The sequence below is a fragment of the Rhinolophus sinicus genome, linkage group LG14 (genome assembly GCF_036562045.2).
Source record: "Rhinolophus sinicus isolate RSC01 linkage group LG14, ASM3656204v1, whole genome shotgun sequence".
Classification (NCBI taxonomy): domain Eukaryota; kingdom Metazoa; phylum Chordata; class Mammalia; order Chiroptera; family Rhinolophidae; genus Rhinolophus; species Rhinolophus sinicus.
This window is the reverse complement of record NC_133763.1, coordinates 28,409,355-28,426,526: the sequence shown is the minus strand read 5'-3', so window position 1 is coordinate 28,426,526 and position 17,172 is coordinate 28,409,355. Positions and strand designations below refer to the sequence as shown.

At 37.3% G+C, this 17,172-nt stretch overlaps 1 protein-coding gene across 3 annotated transcripts in view; it reads right to left on the bottom strand.

Moving 5' to 3' along the window:
* Window positions 1-17,172, bottom strand: part of PRKDC (protein kinase, DNA-activated, catalytic subunit) — a 270,539-nt gene that overhangs the window by 13,396 nt on the left and 239,971 nt on the right. For 2 of the 3 annotated variants that reach the window (XM_074318994.1, XM_074318995.1), the window contains exons 72-76: window positions 13,260-13,440; window positions 12,558-12,718; window positions 3,693-3,904; window positions 1,197-1,284; window positions 954-1,097 (exon numbers count right to left, since the gene is read on the bottom strand). In XM_074318994.1, the coding sequence (XP_074175095.1) occupies window positions 954-1,097; window positions 1,197-1,284; window positions 3,693-3,904; window positions 12,558-12,718; window positions 13,260-13,440 (786 nt within the window). Of the gene's footprint in view, window positions 1-953; window positions 1,098-1,196; window positions 1,285-3,692; window positions 3,905-12,557; window positions 12,719-13,259; window positions 13,441-16,186; window positions 16,276-17,172 lie in introns of those variants that run through there. The other variant, XM_074318996.1, reaches the window with a different exon arrangement.

The following is a 17,172-nucleotide window of genomic DNA, read 5'->3' as shown; positions in this document are numbered from 1 at the left end:
CAAAGATCCTCCTTTGCACTAGAGACTGTGGAACTTGAGAACTCTAGCAACATGAGTGCCAGGATTTCTTTATGCTCTTAAACTTCCTGAGCTTTAATGAACACAGGTCGTTTGACCAAAACTGGAAAAAAGCAATCAGTGTGATGGATGCTAAGAGAGGTGCATCGGTGCTTAGGCAACAGAGAGGAAGGAGCTCCTAATTCTTCTTGGCGACAGTTAAGGAGGAGGTTCAGAGAAGGATGTAAAGGAGAAATGACGCATAAGCCACATCTCTAAGGTTCAGTTCTCCAGATGGACAAGGGAGAGAAGATAAACTCGTACAGAGGGAGCAACAGGGATAAGGAATGGCGGGGTAAAGCCTGGACATTTGCAGGCTCATTTAGATCTCCACTTGCTCCAAGAGGCTTTTCCTGATTCCTTCCAAACTGAGGTGTATTCTCTTTCTTCCCACTCGAGAGCAACTTTAAAAATAGATCTCACATTTATTACATTTTTCCTTAGGCCACAGTTCTTTATATAGTATTTGTCAGAAATCCCTTTGAACTCAGGAACTGGGTCTGTCTTCTCTTTGTATTTCCTGTAGCAACCAGGAGTGTGTCTTGAACAGAGAAGTGCTCATAGTATAAATAGTTAACTTATATAAAATACACATATTTTCTTGATCCAATATTCAAATCACTGAGAATTAAAAACATTGAATTATATGTAACCTTCATATCTAAGAATCTGAGCATGAAGGAATGTAATAAAACCCCCAAAGTTTTACCTATTGCCCCACTTACCACTATTTGACCTAAAAATATGCCATTAGTATCTCATAGAAATCATCAGATCTAAAGGAAGTTTACAAATCCAACATTTTAAAAGCAGAATTGTTAACAAACCAGCAAATATACATACTGATCTTCACAATGATTCTGTTATCATAATGGCAGGCTGCTATTCACCCATACCTGAATAAACTTCCTTCTAAAAGTCCCAAGGCCTGGAGCCTTTGGGTCTCCCAAGGCTGCATACATTCTTTCATACATCTTTTCAATGTTTTTTTTATTTACAGGTTTTTTTCCTAATTCAATCTTGATGTCATCAGTCCAGTCCTATGACAAAAAAAAAAAGAAAAAAAAAGAAATCAAGCTACACTGTAAGAAGGTTTTATCCAAGTTCTATGTTTTATTTGCTAGAAGGTATAATATTACCTTAAAGAGCATTTCAGGATTTGAGAGTTGTTCTAGGGCATTAATAAAATCTTGAATCACTCCTCCTTGATCCAACTTAATTTTAATCCTATAAAAAATTACCAAGTTTAGGTCATCAAGTATCTTCCATAGATCAAAGCCTATAATTTGTAATTATAAGGACAAAGTATGTACAGTAGTATTCCCTCTTATCTGCAGTTTCTGTGGCATCAATTACCCATGGTTAACTGCAGTCTGAAAATATTAAATGCAAAATTCCAGAAATAAACAATTTGTAAGTTTCAAATTGTGTGCCATTCTAGTATAGTGTGATGAAATCTCGTGCCGTCCTGCCGGGACATGAATCATTTGTCTCCAGCATATCCTCCCCACTACATCTCATCACTTAGGCATTATATGAGCATCATCTCACATTATCACTAGAAGAAGGGTGAGTATAGTACAATAAAATATTTTGAGACCATATTCACATAACCTTTATTACAGTATAATGCTGTAACTATTATTTTGTTATTGTTGTCAACCGCTTACTGTGCCTAATTTATAAATTAAACTTTATCACAGATATTTCTGTACAGGGTAAAAAAAATACAGGTAACCCCCGTATAACACAGCACTTCTACAACATGGTTTTACTCTAATACGATTCAAGAATTGGGGAAAACCCTCGTACAACACAGCATCCTACAACACGGTTTCACTCTAACATGGCTTGAGAATTAAGAGAAATTCCCGAACAACATGGACTATAATAAGAGCTTTTAAGAGCAAAAAATATCTCATTTGAAATTAGGGAAATCCTCTAATAACACGGAATGTAATAAAAGCTTTTAAGAGCAAAAGATATCTCATTTGAAATTTTTCATTCGAGGGTCGATGTCGTATCAGATTTGAGTGCAGAATTTTTAAATTATTAGAATTTTATTTTCTTTAATTTTTTTATTTCTTTATTTTGGGAAGGGGAACAGGACTTTATTGGGTAACAGTGTGTACTTCCAGGACTTTTTCCAAGTCAAGTTGTTGTCCTTTCAATCTTAGCTGTGGGGGGAGCAGCTCAGTTCCAGGTCCATTTGCCACTGTTAGCAGCAGGCGGCACAGCCCATGATCCCTTGCGGGAGTCGAACCAGCAACCTGATGGTTGACAGCCTGCGCTCCAACCAACTGAGCCATCTGGCACTGGCCCATGTGGGAATTGAACCGGCAGCCTTTGGCGTTAGGAGCATAGAGCTCCAAATGCCTGAGCCACCGGGCAGGCCCCAAAATTCATTAGAATTTTAAACCCATTTTGTTCGTGGAGTATTAAATTCAGAGGATGAAGATATCTTGTCAAAAAGAAAACACCCTCAGTTAATGGTGCTTAGTAGTGATGATGAAGAAAACATTAATAAATACTGTTATACTTTTGGTGAAAATTGCTTTAGTAATTTCTCTTAATTATAAAAACATGATAGTATGTTTTTTAAATTTTTGGAACCTAGCCCCCTTTTTTGTACTAGTTCTTTGTTTCGTATAACGCGGATTCACATAACACGGCAATTTTTAGGAACCTAGTAACTGTTATACAGGGGTTACCTGTAGTATCTATAGGGTTGGGTACTATGTGCAGTTTCAGGCATCCACTGATGGTCTTGGAATATTTCCCTCATTGATAAAGAGGGACTACTATATATTCTATAAAGATAAAAAATAAACCTTACAAATAATGTCAACATTTTGACGTACATAATTTGATACATACAGTTCCTGAAGTTACATTCTGAAAGAAAAGGCCACTTTCTTGACACACTTTCAAATGTTTTTCTTTAAAAAAAAAAAAAAAATCAAACACGTTGCAGTTGACTCTTTTGAGAGACCATGGGGTAGGCAGGACACCAGCATTGGCAGATGGTGTGTGCCCAGCCAACCCATCGATAAAACTGTGACAAAAGCTATGCCTTACTCTGTTATCTTCTCAGAAACAAAACACTAAATAATAAGGCTAATCAGCTCATGACAAAAAAAGCTCTTGTCAGAGAATGTCAACTAAAATACCGTGCGTTTACAAAGTATTCTTGTAAAAGTAATACACCATCGCTAGGTGTGTCAACTATCTCTGTTTCTAAATCAATTGAAGAAGTGAAAAGGATGACACTTCAGGCAGTCTACTGAATTCTAATTAAAAAGAGGTGCTTCCCATATATTTTCAATTAAAGAAAAATATCAGGAACTCATTTTGAAAAGCATCTCATCTAGTCTGTTTCAACCAACAAATTACTACTAGCATGAGGGTAGAAGGTTTCATGAATATTCTCTGATGAAATATATTTAAAAAAGAAATTCTACAATAACATACCCAGGCTCGACAGATTCAGCAGACAGATGTCTACAATTTTTTATCCTACAGTGACAACTCTAATTAATTTGCAGACACATATAAGCTTCCATGAGTTTGCTTTTACCATACACATTTTTTATAACCTGTAGTATTTTATCAACCTAATTTCTTTCTAATATCACCTTGCCACAAACTCCTTATTCTTATGACCAGCAGAAGTATCTTTGAAGGAATAGCTTTCACTGCTTATTATGAATGGGTAGACAATCGCCTGTGGATAGTTATCAGCAATCTCTTCCACAGTGTGCTGGATGGCAACAGCTTCATCTTTGTCCAGTAAGGCCACCAGGTGGCTGATCCAGCCAATGAACTGCCAGCAAGGAATGGAAAACATCTAAAACACAGAGAGCTGTAACTTAATAACGAGCAAAACATTTAACATTGTTTTATTATAAAAGTAATGTGTCCAATATAAAAGTGTGTGTGTGTGTATGTATATATATATATATATATATATATATATATATATATATATATATATATATATATATATATATAAAATCAGAAGTATGAAAACAGACAGAGGTATAAAATAGTCTTTTCTCCCTCAGCTTCCTCAGTTCCTATTCCACTGAGAACCATTCAACTCTTCCAGATGTTTTCTATGCATGTGCACACATATCCTTTCTTTATAAGAATGGAATCAGAATAGACATACTATTGCTGGTTTTTCTTAGATTTACCTCATTCCTTTTAACAGCTGTTTAGTATTCCATTTTATTTAACTACTGCTTCACAATGAAAATTTTAGGGTATTTTCCAATTTTTGCTATTTCAGCTAATGCTACAGTGGACATCCCTATATGTTTATCTCTTTGTACTTGTGCTATATACACATAGGGTAAATTCTTAGAAGTAAAATTACTGTTTCAACATTAACAACTATAAAAAACATTGCTAGGTTTCCCTCCAAAAAGATTTCTCAAATTTTCACTTCTTTTTTTTCTTTTCCATTATTACTATTTTTAATTTATTGGGGTCACAATTGTTAGTAAAATTACATAGTTTTCAGGTGTACAATTCTGTATTACATCATCTATAAATCCCATCGTGTGTTCACCACCCAGAGTCAGTTCTCCTTCCATCACCATATATTTGATCCCCCTTACCCTCATCTCCCGCCCCTTACCCTCTGGTAACCACTAAACTATTGTCTGTGTCTATGAGTTTCTGTTTCTCATTTATTTGTCTTGTTCTTTTGTTGTTTTTGGTTTATATACCACATATCAGTGAAATCATATGGTTCTCTGCTTTTTCTGACTTATTTCGCTTAGCATCATACTCTCAAGATTCATACATGTTGTCACAAATGGTACTATTTCATCTTTTCTTACTGCTGAATAGTATTCCATGGTGTATATATACCACAACTTCTTTACCCATTCATTAAAGAAGGACATTTTGGTTGTTTCCATGTCTTGGCCACCGTAAACAAAGCTGCAATGAACATTGGAGCACACGTTGTCTTTATGTATAAATGTTTTCAGATTTTTTGGGTAGATACCCAGGAGAGGGATTGCTGGGTCATATGGTAATTCTATGTGTAATTTTTTGAGGAACCTCTGCACTGCCTTCCATAAATGCAGAACCAGTCTGCATTCCCACAACAAAGTATGAGGGTTCCTTTTTCTGCATAGCTTCCCCAACACCTGTTACTATCTGTCTTGTTGATGATAGCCATTCTGACTGGGGTGAGGTGATATCTCATTGCGGTTTTTATTTGCATTTCTCTGATGATTAGTGATGTTGAGCATTTTTTCATATGTCTATTTGCCATTTGTATGTACTCTTTGGAGAAATGTCTCTTCAGGTCTTCTGCCCATTTTTCAATTGGGTTGTTTGTTTTTTCGTTGTTGAGTTTCATGAGTTCCTTGTATATTTTGGATATTAGCCCCTTATTCGAGGCACTGTTAGCAAACGCCTTCTCCCATTCAGTTGGTTGCCTCTTTATTTTGTCGGTGGTTTTTTTTGCTGTGCAGAAGCTGTTAAGTTTCATATAGTCCCATTTGTTTATTTCAGCTTTTACTTCCATTGCCTTGGGAGTCAAATTCATAAAATGGTCTTTGAACCCAAGGTTCATAAGTTAGTACCTATGTTTTCTTCTATGCAGTTTATTGTGTCACGTCTTATGCTTAAGTCTTTCATCCATTTTGAATTAATTTTGGTACATGGTGACAGACAGCAGTCCAGTTTCATTCTTTTGCATGTGGCTATCCAATTCTCCCAGCACCATTTATTGAAGAGGTGTCTTTCCTCCATCGTATGTTTTTTAGCTTCTTTGTCAAAAATTATCTGTCCATATTTATGTGGTTTTATTTCTGGGTTCTCCATTCCATTCCATTGGTCTATGTGTCTGTTTTTTCTGCCAATACCATGCTGTTCTGATGGTTGTAGTCCTGCAGTACAAGCTAAAGTGAGGGAGTGCGATACCTCCAGCATTGTTCTTTTTTCTTAAGATTGCTTTGGCTATTCGGGGTCTTTTGTGGTTTCAAACAAATCTGATGATTCTTTGTTCTATTTCTTTAAAAAATGTCATTGGGATTTTGATGGGGATTGCATTAAATCTGTATATTGCTTAGGGTAATATGGCCATTTTAACTATGCTGATTCTTTCAATCCATGAGCACGGAATGTCATTCCATTTCTTTGTGTCTTCTTCAATTTCTTTCAAAAATGTCTTATAGTTTTCAGCATTAGGTCCCTCACATCCGTGGTTAAGTTTATTCCTAGGTATTTTATTCTTTTTGCTGCAATTGCAACAGGAATTGTTTTTTGTATTTCTTTTTCTGAGATTTCATTGTTAGTATATAGGAATGCAATGGACTTTTGTATGTTGATTTTGTAGCCAGCAACTTTACTGTATTCGTTCATTGTGTCTAAGACCTTTTTAGCGGAGTCTTTAGGGTTTTCTATATATAGCATCATGTCATCTGCAAAGAGTGATAATTTAACTTCTTCATTTCCAATTTGGATGCCTTTTATTTCTTTCTCTTGCCTGACTGCTCTGGCAAGGACTTCCAACACTATGTTGAAAAGCAGAGGTGATAGGGGACAGCCCTGTCGTGTTCCTGAACGTAGAGCAAAGGGCTTCAGTTTTTCTCCATTAATTATGAGATTAGCAGAGGGCTTGTCATATATGGCCTTTATTATGTAAAAGTATTTTCCTTCATACCTATTTTATTAAGTTTTTAATCATAAATGGATGTTGTATCTTGTCAAATGCTTTTTCTGCATCAATTGATATAATCATATGATTTTTGTCCTTTATTTTGTTTATGTGATGTATCACATTGATGGATTTGCAGATGTTGGACCATCCTTGTGCCCCGGGGATGAACCCACTTGGTCATGATGAATAATCTTTTTAATGCATTGTTGTCTTCGATTTGCTAGAATTTTATTTAGGAGTTTTGCATCAGTATTCATCAGAGATATTGTTCTGTAGTTTTCTTTTTTTGTGCTGTCCTTACCAGGTTTTGGTATCAGGGTAATGATGGACTCATAAAATGAGTTAGGGAGTACTGCCTCTTCTTCAATTTTTTGGAAGAGTTTGAGCAGGATTGGTATTAGATCCTCTTTGAAGGTTTGGTAGAATTCACTAGTGAAGCACTCTGGTCCTGGACTTTTGCTTTTGGGAAGGTTTTGGATGACTGATTCAATTTCGTTACTGGTGATCGGTCTGTTTAGATTTTCCAGTTCTTCATGGTTCAGCCTTGGAAGGCTATATGTTTCTAAGAACTTGTCCATTTCTTCTAGGTTGTTGAATTTGGTGGCATATAGTCCTTCATAGTATTCTTGGATGATCCTTTGTATTTCTGTGGTGTCCGTGATAACTTCCCCTTTTACGTTTCTGATTTTGTTAATTAGTGTCTTCTCTCTTTTTATCTTAGTAAGTCTAGCCAAGGGTTTGTCAATTTTGTTAATCTTTTCAAAGAACCAGCTCTTTGTCACATTAATTTTTTCTATTGTCTTTTTGTTCTCTATTTCATTTAGTTCTGCTCTAATTTTTGTTATTTCCTTTCTTCTGCTGACCTTGGGTTTTACTTGTTCTTCTTTTTCTAGTTCTTTAAGGTGTAACATGAGGTTATTTATTTGGGAGTTTTCTTGTTTCTTGAGATAGGCCTGTAATGAGATAAATTTCCATCTTAAAACTGCTTTTGCTGCATCCCAAAAATTTTGGTAGGATGTATATTCATTGTCATTTGTTTCTATGTATGTTTTGATTTCACCTCTGATTTCTAGTTTGACCCAGTCGTTCTTTAAATGTATGTTATTTAATCTCCAGGTGTTTGTGGTTTTTCCTGCTTTCTTTTTGCAGTTGATATCCAATTTCAAAGCCTGGTGATCAGAGAATATGCTTGGTATGATTTCAATCTTCTTAAATTTGCTGAGGCTGATTTTATGTCCCAATATATGGTCTATCCTTGAGAATGTTCCATGTACACTAGAAAAGAATGTATAGTCTGATGTTTTAGGATGAAGTGCTCTATATATGTCAATTATGTCCATTTCATCTAATGTGTCATTTAGGGCTGCTATTTCGTTATTTATTTTCTGTTTGGATGATCTATCCATAGCTGTCAATGATGTATTTAAGTCCCCTAGTATAATTGTGTTTTGGTCAATTTCTCCCTTTAGTTCTGTTAGTAGTTGCTTGGTGTATTTCGGTGCTCCCTGATTGGGGGCATAAATATTGATGACTGTTATGTCTTCTTGTTGTATAGTCCCCTTCACCATTATGAAATGTCCATCTTTGTCTCTTGTTGTCTTTTTCACCCTGAAGTCTGTTTCATCTGATATCATTATGGCTACACCTGATTTTGTCTGGGTACCATTTGCTTGGAGTGTCAATTTCCACCCTTTCCTTTTGAGTCTATGCTTGTCCTTGTAGCTGAGATGTGTCTCTTGGAGACAGCATATGGTTGGGTTTAGTTTTTTGATCCAATCTGCTACTCTGTGCCTTTTTATTGGTGAGTTCAGTCCATTTACATTTAGGGTGATTATTGATATGTGAGGATTTCCTGTCATTCTATCTTTAGTTTTCTGGTAAGGCTGTGTCTCCATTGTTTCTTTGCCTTTTTGTTGTTGTCTATTATTTCTGTGTGGTGGTATTCTAGGATGTTTCCCTCTGTTTCTTCTGTTATTACAGTATATATTTCAGTTCTTGATTTTTTTTGAGTTGTTACCCTTAAGTTTATGTAAAAGAAAGTTTGATATTTAGAGTATTCTATTTTCTTCAGCACACTTACTTTCTCCATTCCCATATTCCAGTTCAGGCCTTTACTCTCCCCCTTTTTATGTTTTGGTTGCCACAAATTGTCCCTGTTGATGGTGGTCGAGTAGCCTCCTTTAGTATTTCTTGTAGTGCAGGTCGTGTATTAGAAAATTCGCTCAGCTTTTGTATGTCTGGAAAGGTTTTTATTCCACCTTCATATCTAAAGGATATCTTTGCTGGATATATTATTCTTGGCTCATAATTTCTCTGTTTGTATAGTTTGAATATTTAGTTCCACTCCCTCCTGACTTGGAGAGTTTCTGCTGAAAAAATCTGCTGATAATCTAATGGGCTTTCCTTTGTAGGCTACCGTCTTGTTTTCCCTAGTTGCTTTGAGGATTCTTTCTTTGTCGTTGATTTTAGACAGGTTCAATACAACGTTCCTTGGAGAAGGCCTGTTGGAATTGAGGTAATTAGGTGCTCTATTTGCTTCTTGGATTCGAGGATCCAGTTCTGTCCACAAGTTTGCAAAGTTCTCATCAACAATTTCTTTGAGTATATTTTCTGTTCCCTTCTCTCTTTCTTCTCCTTCTGGTATGCCCATTATTCTTATATTGCTCTTTCTGATGGAGTCAGAAAGTTCTTGTAGAGTTCTTTCATTTCTTTAAAGTCTCAAGTCTCTTTCTTCTTCCATCTGTATAATTTCCAGGTTTCTATCTTCGATGTCACTGATTCTTTCCTCCATCTGGTCAACTCTACTACCTAAGCTGGTTATTTCATTCTTAATTTCTTCTAATGAGTTCTTAATCTCCAGAAATTCTATTTGGTTCTTTTTTAAAGTTTCAATCTCTTTCCTAAAATGCTCATGTTGTTCTTTGACTGTGTTTCTGAGTTCATTAAACTGTCTTTCTGTGTTTTCTTGCATCTCGTTGAGTTTTTCAGAACTGCAATCTTGAATCCTTGTCATTTAAGTCACATATTTCCATATCTTTAAGTTCCTTTTCTGGAGACTTTTCACTTTCTTTCTGAGCTGTTTTCTTGCCTTGGTTATTCATGGCAATTACTGATTTATTATTTCTCTTCCTAGACATCTACAGGAGTGGCTTCTACAACAGGTTGATAGGAAGAGGTCTTTCTTTTGTTTTGCAGTACTTGTTGGTAGAATATTTTATTTTTTCTCCGACTGCAGTCTTTTTCTCTCTCTCACACGGTAGTGCTATGTTTTCTCTGCACTATTCCAGCTTCTCACACAATGGGGGGATTCCGTGGGAGACGGGCTTCTCCTCTGTTAATAATTCGCCTGGGTCACAGGATGCAGGGTCCCGGTGGGTATGCGGAGTGCTTTTGAAGTTCCAAAGCTCTTCCTGCCCCAGATTCAGAGCCCGTATGTTTCAGCAGTTCTGTTTACTTCTGCAGGGATCTGCCCAGATAGGTGGGGCCAGGTGCAGGGTGAGTCGTCAGAGGTGGCCCAGAGCAATTGTGGCGTCCACCACCACAGCCAGTCCTGCTTCCACAGCTCCCTCCCCTTTGCCAGAACTAGTTGGGCTGCGAATCTGTGTCTGAGGTCTACAGTTCTCAGAACAGCAAATATTCTGTTCTTTTGATCTGACACTGCTACTGTTCCGTTTCTAGCACCGGGCAGGTGGGGGCGGGGCGAGTTTTGGGAGGGTAGGGAGGGGGCGGCTAGCCTCAGTGCCTGAGGCTTCGTTCTCTGCTTGGCAGTGAGGGCTTAAACCACCGTTTTCAGCCTTCTTCCCTCAGTCTTTGCTCCGAGGTCCCTGCCATGAGCGTTGAGTTCAGCGGTGTTATATGCTGCCCCCTCAGCCTTGTGGGCCATAACCGGAGCCCTAGCAGTCCGCAGCTGCGGTAGTTCCAGGATGCAGCGAGCTGGGAGCACTGAGCTAGGTCTGCGTCCTGCACCGGCTCCGTCTCCGCACTCTCCCTTCCCTCCTCCCCCGCTCACGCGATTCGCCCACCTGTAGATGAGTTCAGTAGTGGGCCTCTTCGTCTTGCCTCTCTGCTGTGCAGGGAATCCTTTGTGGAGTTATTGTTGTTCGATTCGTTGTAAATTCCAGGGGAGCTTTACAGAGGTTCACCTCACGTGCTATTTTGATCCCCTTCTTTAAATTTTCACTTCTAAAAGTGAATCGGACTAACTACTTTCCAAAATCCTTTCCAACACTGAACACCATCAATTTTTAAAAAAATTCATTGTCAATCTGAGGAGTGAAAAATATCTAATTTTAAATTTTCATATTTCATTATTAGTGAGGCTCAACAGTCTGTGTATTTGCCTTACATATGTTAATCATGTATGAATTTCTTTGACCATTTCTACTGGTCTATTTATTTTGTAGAGTAGAAGTATCAACTCTGTCTCTAATATGTATTGAAAATATTTTTCTGCTAGTGTTTTTTTTTTTAGCTTTGTATATGGTATATATTTTTTTCTGAACAGAAGTGTCAAATTATTTTCCTTTATGGCTCTGGTTTTTGTCTCTTTCTCCTAGAACAACTTCAATATTTGTTCATATTCTCCTCTAATGCTTTTTAAAGTGTTAATTTTAAGATAAAATCTGATTTACTTGGAATATTGGTATAAGGAGTGAACTTGAGCAAGCTTCCTAACTTCATCTGTAAAATGAGGAAAGAGCAGGGTATGTGAGGATAAAATGCATCATTCCACATAGCTAATCAGGGGCCTCAATAAACGTTAGCTGCCCCATTGCAAGTGTCTCACCCAGTGTCATAATAACATTGACCGAATACTCTAATTTTTTTCACAAGTTTAAAATGCTATCTTTTTATGTATACATAAAATATTCAGAAAAAACAAATGTAACTTATTTCTTTACTTATCTTTAAGAAAAACACATATATATATATTGCATTTCTGAATTTACTTTAATCTTCTAAGAGCTACTGAAAAAATTCCCACCATTCCAAATCCACAAGAGGGTCAGAGTTGTGGTAAAGGCCTGACAGGCACTGAATCTCCACAGCACGGAGATCAGCATTGTTTAAAAACGTATTCTATAAGGCTAATAGAGTACTATGTCACCCTTTTTGAAATATTACATTACTAAGTCAAAGCTTGGCCCTATTTTCCAGTTAAACATCTGTAAGAGTCATTAAGGAGCCTTTCAGATGGCATTTATGACAGGAAGGCCACTTTTATAGACGTGGCCTAAGTGAAAGGAAGGCAGCAGGGGGAGGCAGTCCTGTGTGGGGTGAGGACAGCAGGGATATACACGGGGTGGGCAGAACATGTGGGAGACTGCGGGCTGCTCCTGAGTGCCCCCACACACTAGCTGCTCACGGTGAATTTGGAGGCCTCAGGTTCCCTGTGGACATGGTGCTGCTTGCAGGCATTAGAGTCACTGGGGATAGGATACCAGCTGAAACATACCCCTTTCTCCCTGGGTTAAATAATACACTGAGCATACACAGGTACTAACACATGCTACAGAATACAGCTTAGTCTTTATGGGTGGCAGCAAACTGCTACAGGAAATTCCCAAATATATCTCCTCTTCTATTTCTTGGGGTCCTTATTCAGACATAGCATTATCAACACTCATTGAGGAAAATGGGTAAATATGAAAACTCCTTTATACATGTTTTAAATTACATATGTTCTCGGAATATAGCAAAATTCATTGCTGGTTAGGAAAAGCTATAATATATGCATTACACACATTAATGTGGATATAAATAGTAATATGTCTTTAAGTTCTGTAAAGTTCCCTTTCACTACAATAAAAATACTAACCTCTTTTGTCATTAGGCTCAGGGTCTCCTCTGGATACTGCTCTATAATCTGCAGTAGTCTGGGAAACTTCATCCTGGCTTCATTGGAATGTAATTTTAAAGCTTTCAACATTTTGTCCACCACAAGGACTGCATATGTCTGTAGTTCTAAGGACTCGATAACTAACAAGGACAGGAAAAATGAAAATGGTCAATATATACACTAAGACATAAATTATAAATTTAACAAATGATTATATTTTTGCTTGTATCCTGAGTATATCATTGTTTTCTTTAGATCAACATCAGACACAATCTTGGACTATACGTAAAGGTTTCTATCTTGAAGCTGAACTTTTCTATTAGATTATCCATTCTGCATGAAGTAGTTTGTTCCCTGGGCTGGTAACAAAAGGGGCAAATGCTGGTTATTGAATTTATTCCAAGGCAGGAGGCACAACACGTAAGTTAATAATACCAAAGCTACAAGCAAAACATGAAAGTATAAATTAAGCAAATGGAAAGACTGAAGATAGCTTGACTCTTGGATAGAAGAGACAGCAAGTCATGTTGCTTGTAGAAGTCATCCCCTTCTTAAAAAGACGTTTCCCAGAATTTGTCATTTAAAACAAACACACAAGTAGGAAACCAAAATGTGTACAAAATTCATAACACTTTATGCTAACATAGTGTGACAAACTAATTTTTTTCTTTTGTGATTCACCTGATGAAGTCTCTTCTTCCTTGCGGAGCTGTTGGTCACAGAAATCCACCAGAGTCATATAAGCATTTATTACTCCAGTTGCAGACTGCTGGCCCCCGGTGGAAGGCCAAACCTCCTCCTCAGCTGTCCGCACGGCTTCAGTAAAGTAATGGAATGCTCTCTGGTTCAGCCCAGTGATAACCTGGAATTCACAGAGATCTCAGAAAACCTGTCAGTATGACTGAAGCTTTCTGTAAGAACTCTATTTTCTACTTGTGATGATAAAGGAAGAATACTTGTGATTTGTTAGCCATAAAATAACACAGAAAGCTGGCTAATTGGAAAAGGGAGTCTGCCCTGATTGTGAAATAGTAAGCAATTCCAGTAGGATCCTGAGCACGTAAAATACAACCAAACAAAAAAGAACAAACCAACTGTGGAGCAAACAGTCCACTTAGTCACACAGAGCTGGCACCAATAGTCACTGAAGATCATGCAGCCCTGTAAGGAATTTAGAGTTGAAGTTGGCACCTTATGCACAACATCCTGCAGAGATGTTGGTAACATTGTGGAGGAAGAAGGCAAGGCTACATAACTAAAGTGAGGCGGGCCATAGTCAGATGAGAAGCTGGTAACTATGAAAACTACAAAATCATTTTTAAAAGGTAGGCAAAGCAGGCGCTAAACAGAAAAGTGAAAAAGGCTGATTTGTCTCACAAACTAGTGGGATGTCTGAATGGTGACCGCTGGTGAAATTCCATTAATAAAATTCATTGAAGAACTGTCCACATCATTCCAATAAAAATTTCTCATTTTTGATACTAAAAACATTTGTATCATTCAAATAAACAGGAAACACATAGAGGATGTGTTTTCCAAAGAATAAACTTGACTGTGCATACTTGTCAAACATATTTTAAAAACACAAAGTAATGCCCATTATTTTCTTTAATTATCCTTTTTTAGTCTTCAAGGTCCAGGTTAAAATTGACCCTGCCTAGGATCCAAAATGATGGCTCTCTCATCTTCGCTGTCCTCGAGTATTTAGCCTAATTCCTTACATGTAGTGAGTGAAGTCATCAACAACTATTTTCAGATTGGGAGTAAATTTCCACAATGTATTCTTTTGTAAACTGTTTATTCATATAACATACTGTATTATAAACCGTTGACTAAATCTTCATTTTAAGTAATAGTTGAAAAGTGATACAGTGGAACAAAGTAGAATAAAGGAATTTCAGAGCTCTATACTTTCCCCCAAAACTGTTACTATCTTTCTTGTTTGGTGCTTCACTTAACAGCTTGAGAATACCCATTGGCAATCAGAGATTCTCATTTGTAATCAAGCAAAAGGGACAATTATTGAGAATTCCAACAAACTGGAGTGTATCACAAAACCTTAAAGATTTAGGTTAAGATGAATATATGCAAATGTTCATCTTAAAGAATGTAAGCCTTTCCCTTTGCAAATATTTTTCTGCAGTTGATTCAATGATTTTTCTGTACTCTGATTTTTAAAATTTTATTTTCCTACTTTTTAAAAAAAAGTTTTATTGGGGAAGGGGAACAGGACTTTATTGGGGAACAGTGTGTATTTCCAGGACTTTTTCCAAATCAAGTTGTCCTTTAAATCTCAGTTGTGGAGGGCATAGCTCAGCTCCCAGTCCAGTTGCCGTTGTTAATTGCAGGTGGTGGAGCCCACCATCCCCTGCGGGAGTCAAGGAGTTGAACAGGCAACCTTGTGGTTGAGAGCCCACTGGCCCATGCGGAAATCTAACCGGCAGCCTTTGGAGTTAGGAGAACGGAGCTCCAACCGCCTGAGCCACTGGGCCGGTCCTATCTTTTTTTTTTCCAAGTGTGTTTTTCCAGGACCCATCAGCTCCAAGTCAAGTAGCTGTTTCAATCTAGTTGTGGAGGGAGCAGCTCACAGTGGCCCATGCGGGGATTGAACGGGCAACCTTGTTAAGAGCACTGTGCTCTAACCAACTGAGCTAACCAGCTGCCCCCTAAAATTTATTTTCAATTACAATTGACATACAGTATTATGAGTTTCAGGTGTATAACACAGTGATTAGACATTTATATACCTTTCAAAGGGATTGCCCTGATATGTCTACTGCCCATCTGACACCATGCACAGTTATTACAATGTTATCAACTAGATTCTCTATACTGTACTTTACATCCCCATGACTCTTTTGTAACTGGCAATTTGTACCTCTTAACCCCTTTCACCTTTTATGTCCAGCCTCTCAACCCGTCAAATCTGGCCAGTACCAGGTTGTTCTCTGTATCTGAGTTTGTTTCTATTTTGTTTGCTCATTTTTATTTTTTTTTGGATTTCTCATATAAGTGAAATCATAGGGTTTTTGTCTTTCTCTGACTTACTTCACTTAGCATAATGCCCACTAGCTCCATCCACGTGTACAAATGGAAAGATTTCATTCTTACTTATGGCTGAGTAATGTTCCATTCTGTATATGTACTACATCTTCTTTATCCAATCATCTATCAATGGACACTTAGGTTGTTTCCGTGTCTTGGCTATTGTAAATAATGGTGCAACGAACATAAGGGTGCATGTGCCTTTTAAATAGTTTTCCACAGTGGCTGACCAATGTACAATCTAACCAACAGTGCACAAGGGTTCCCTTTTCTCCACATCCTCACCGACACTTGTTTGAGCCTTCTGACAAGTGTGAGGTGATATCTCATTGTGGTTTTAATTTACACTTCCCTGATGATTAATGATGTTGGGCACCTTTTCATTAAGTAAATTGGCCATCTGTATGTCCTCTTTGGAGAAATGGCTATTCATATCCTCTGCCCATTTTTAAATCAAATTGTTTGTATATTAGTGTCAAGTTGTATGAGTGAGTTCCTTATATATTTTGGATATTAAGCCCTTATTGGATGTATCATTGGCAAAAATACCTTCTCCCATTCAGTAGACTCTTTCATTTTGTTGATGGTTTCCTTTGCAGTGCAAAGCTTTTTAGCTTGATATAGTCCCATTTTTGCTTTTGTTGTATTTGCCCTAGGAGACATATGCAAAAAAATATTGCTAAGACCAATGTCCCAACAACATTTATTGAAGACTATTGTTACTCCACTGTATATTCTTGTCTCCCTTGTCGTACATTAACTGAACATACAGGTGCGGATTTCTGGACTCTATTCTGTTTCACTGATCAATGTGTCTGTTTTTATGCCAGTACCACGTTCTTGTGATTACTACAGCCTTGTACTATAGTCTGGCATCAGGTAACATGATACCTCCAACTTTGTTCTTTCTCAAGATTGTTTTGGCTAATCAGGGTCTTTTGTAGCTCCATATAAATTTTAGGATTACTTGTTCTAGTTTGGGAAAAGTGCCATTGGTATTATTTTGATAGGGATTTCATTGAATCTATAGATTGCTTTGAGTAGTACGGATATTTAACAATGGTATTCTTCCTATCTATGAGCATGGGATAGCCTTCCATTTATTTGTATCTTCAGTTTCTTTCTTCAATGTCTTAGACTTTTCTGAGTACAGGTCTTTTACTGCCTTGGTTCAATTTATCCCTAGGTATTTCATTCTTTTCAATACAGTTATAAATGGGGTTGTTTTCTTAATTTCTCTGATAGTTTACTGGTGTATAAAAATGCAATTGATTTGTGACTAAATATTATGTATCCTACTACTTTACTGAATTCATTTATGTGCTGTAATACTTTTTGTGTGTGAAATCTTTAGCATTCTCTCTCTATATAGTATCATGTCATTTGCAAATAATGACAGTTTTACTTCTTCCTCTCCAACTCAGATGCCTTTTATTTCTTTTCCTTGTGTTTTCTGTGGCTAGGACTTCCAATACTATGTTGAATAAACGTGGTGAGAGTGGCCCTTACACAGCAGAACACCCTGCATTGGGCAGAGCCAAGTGTCAAC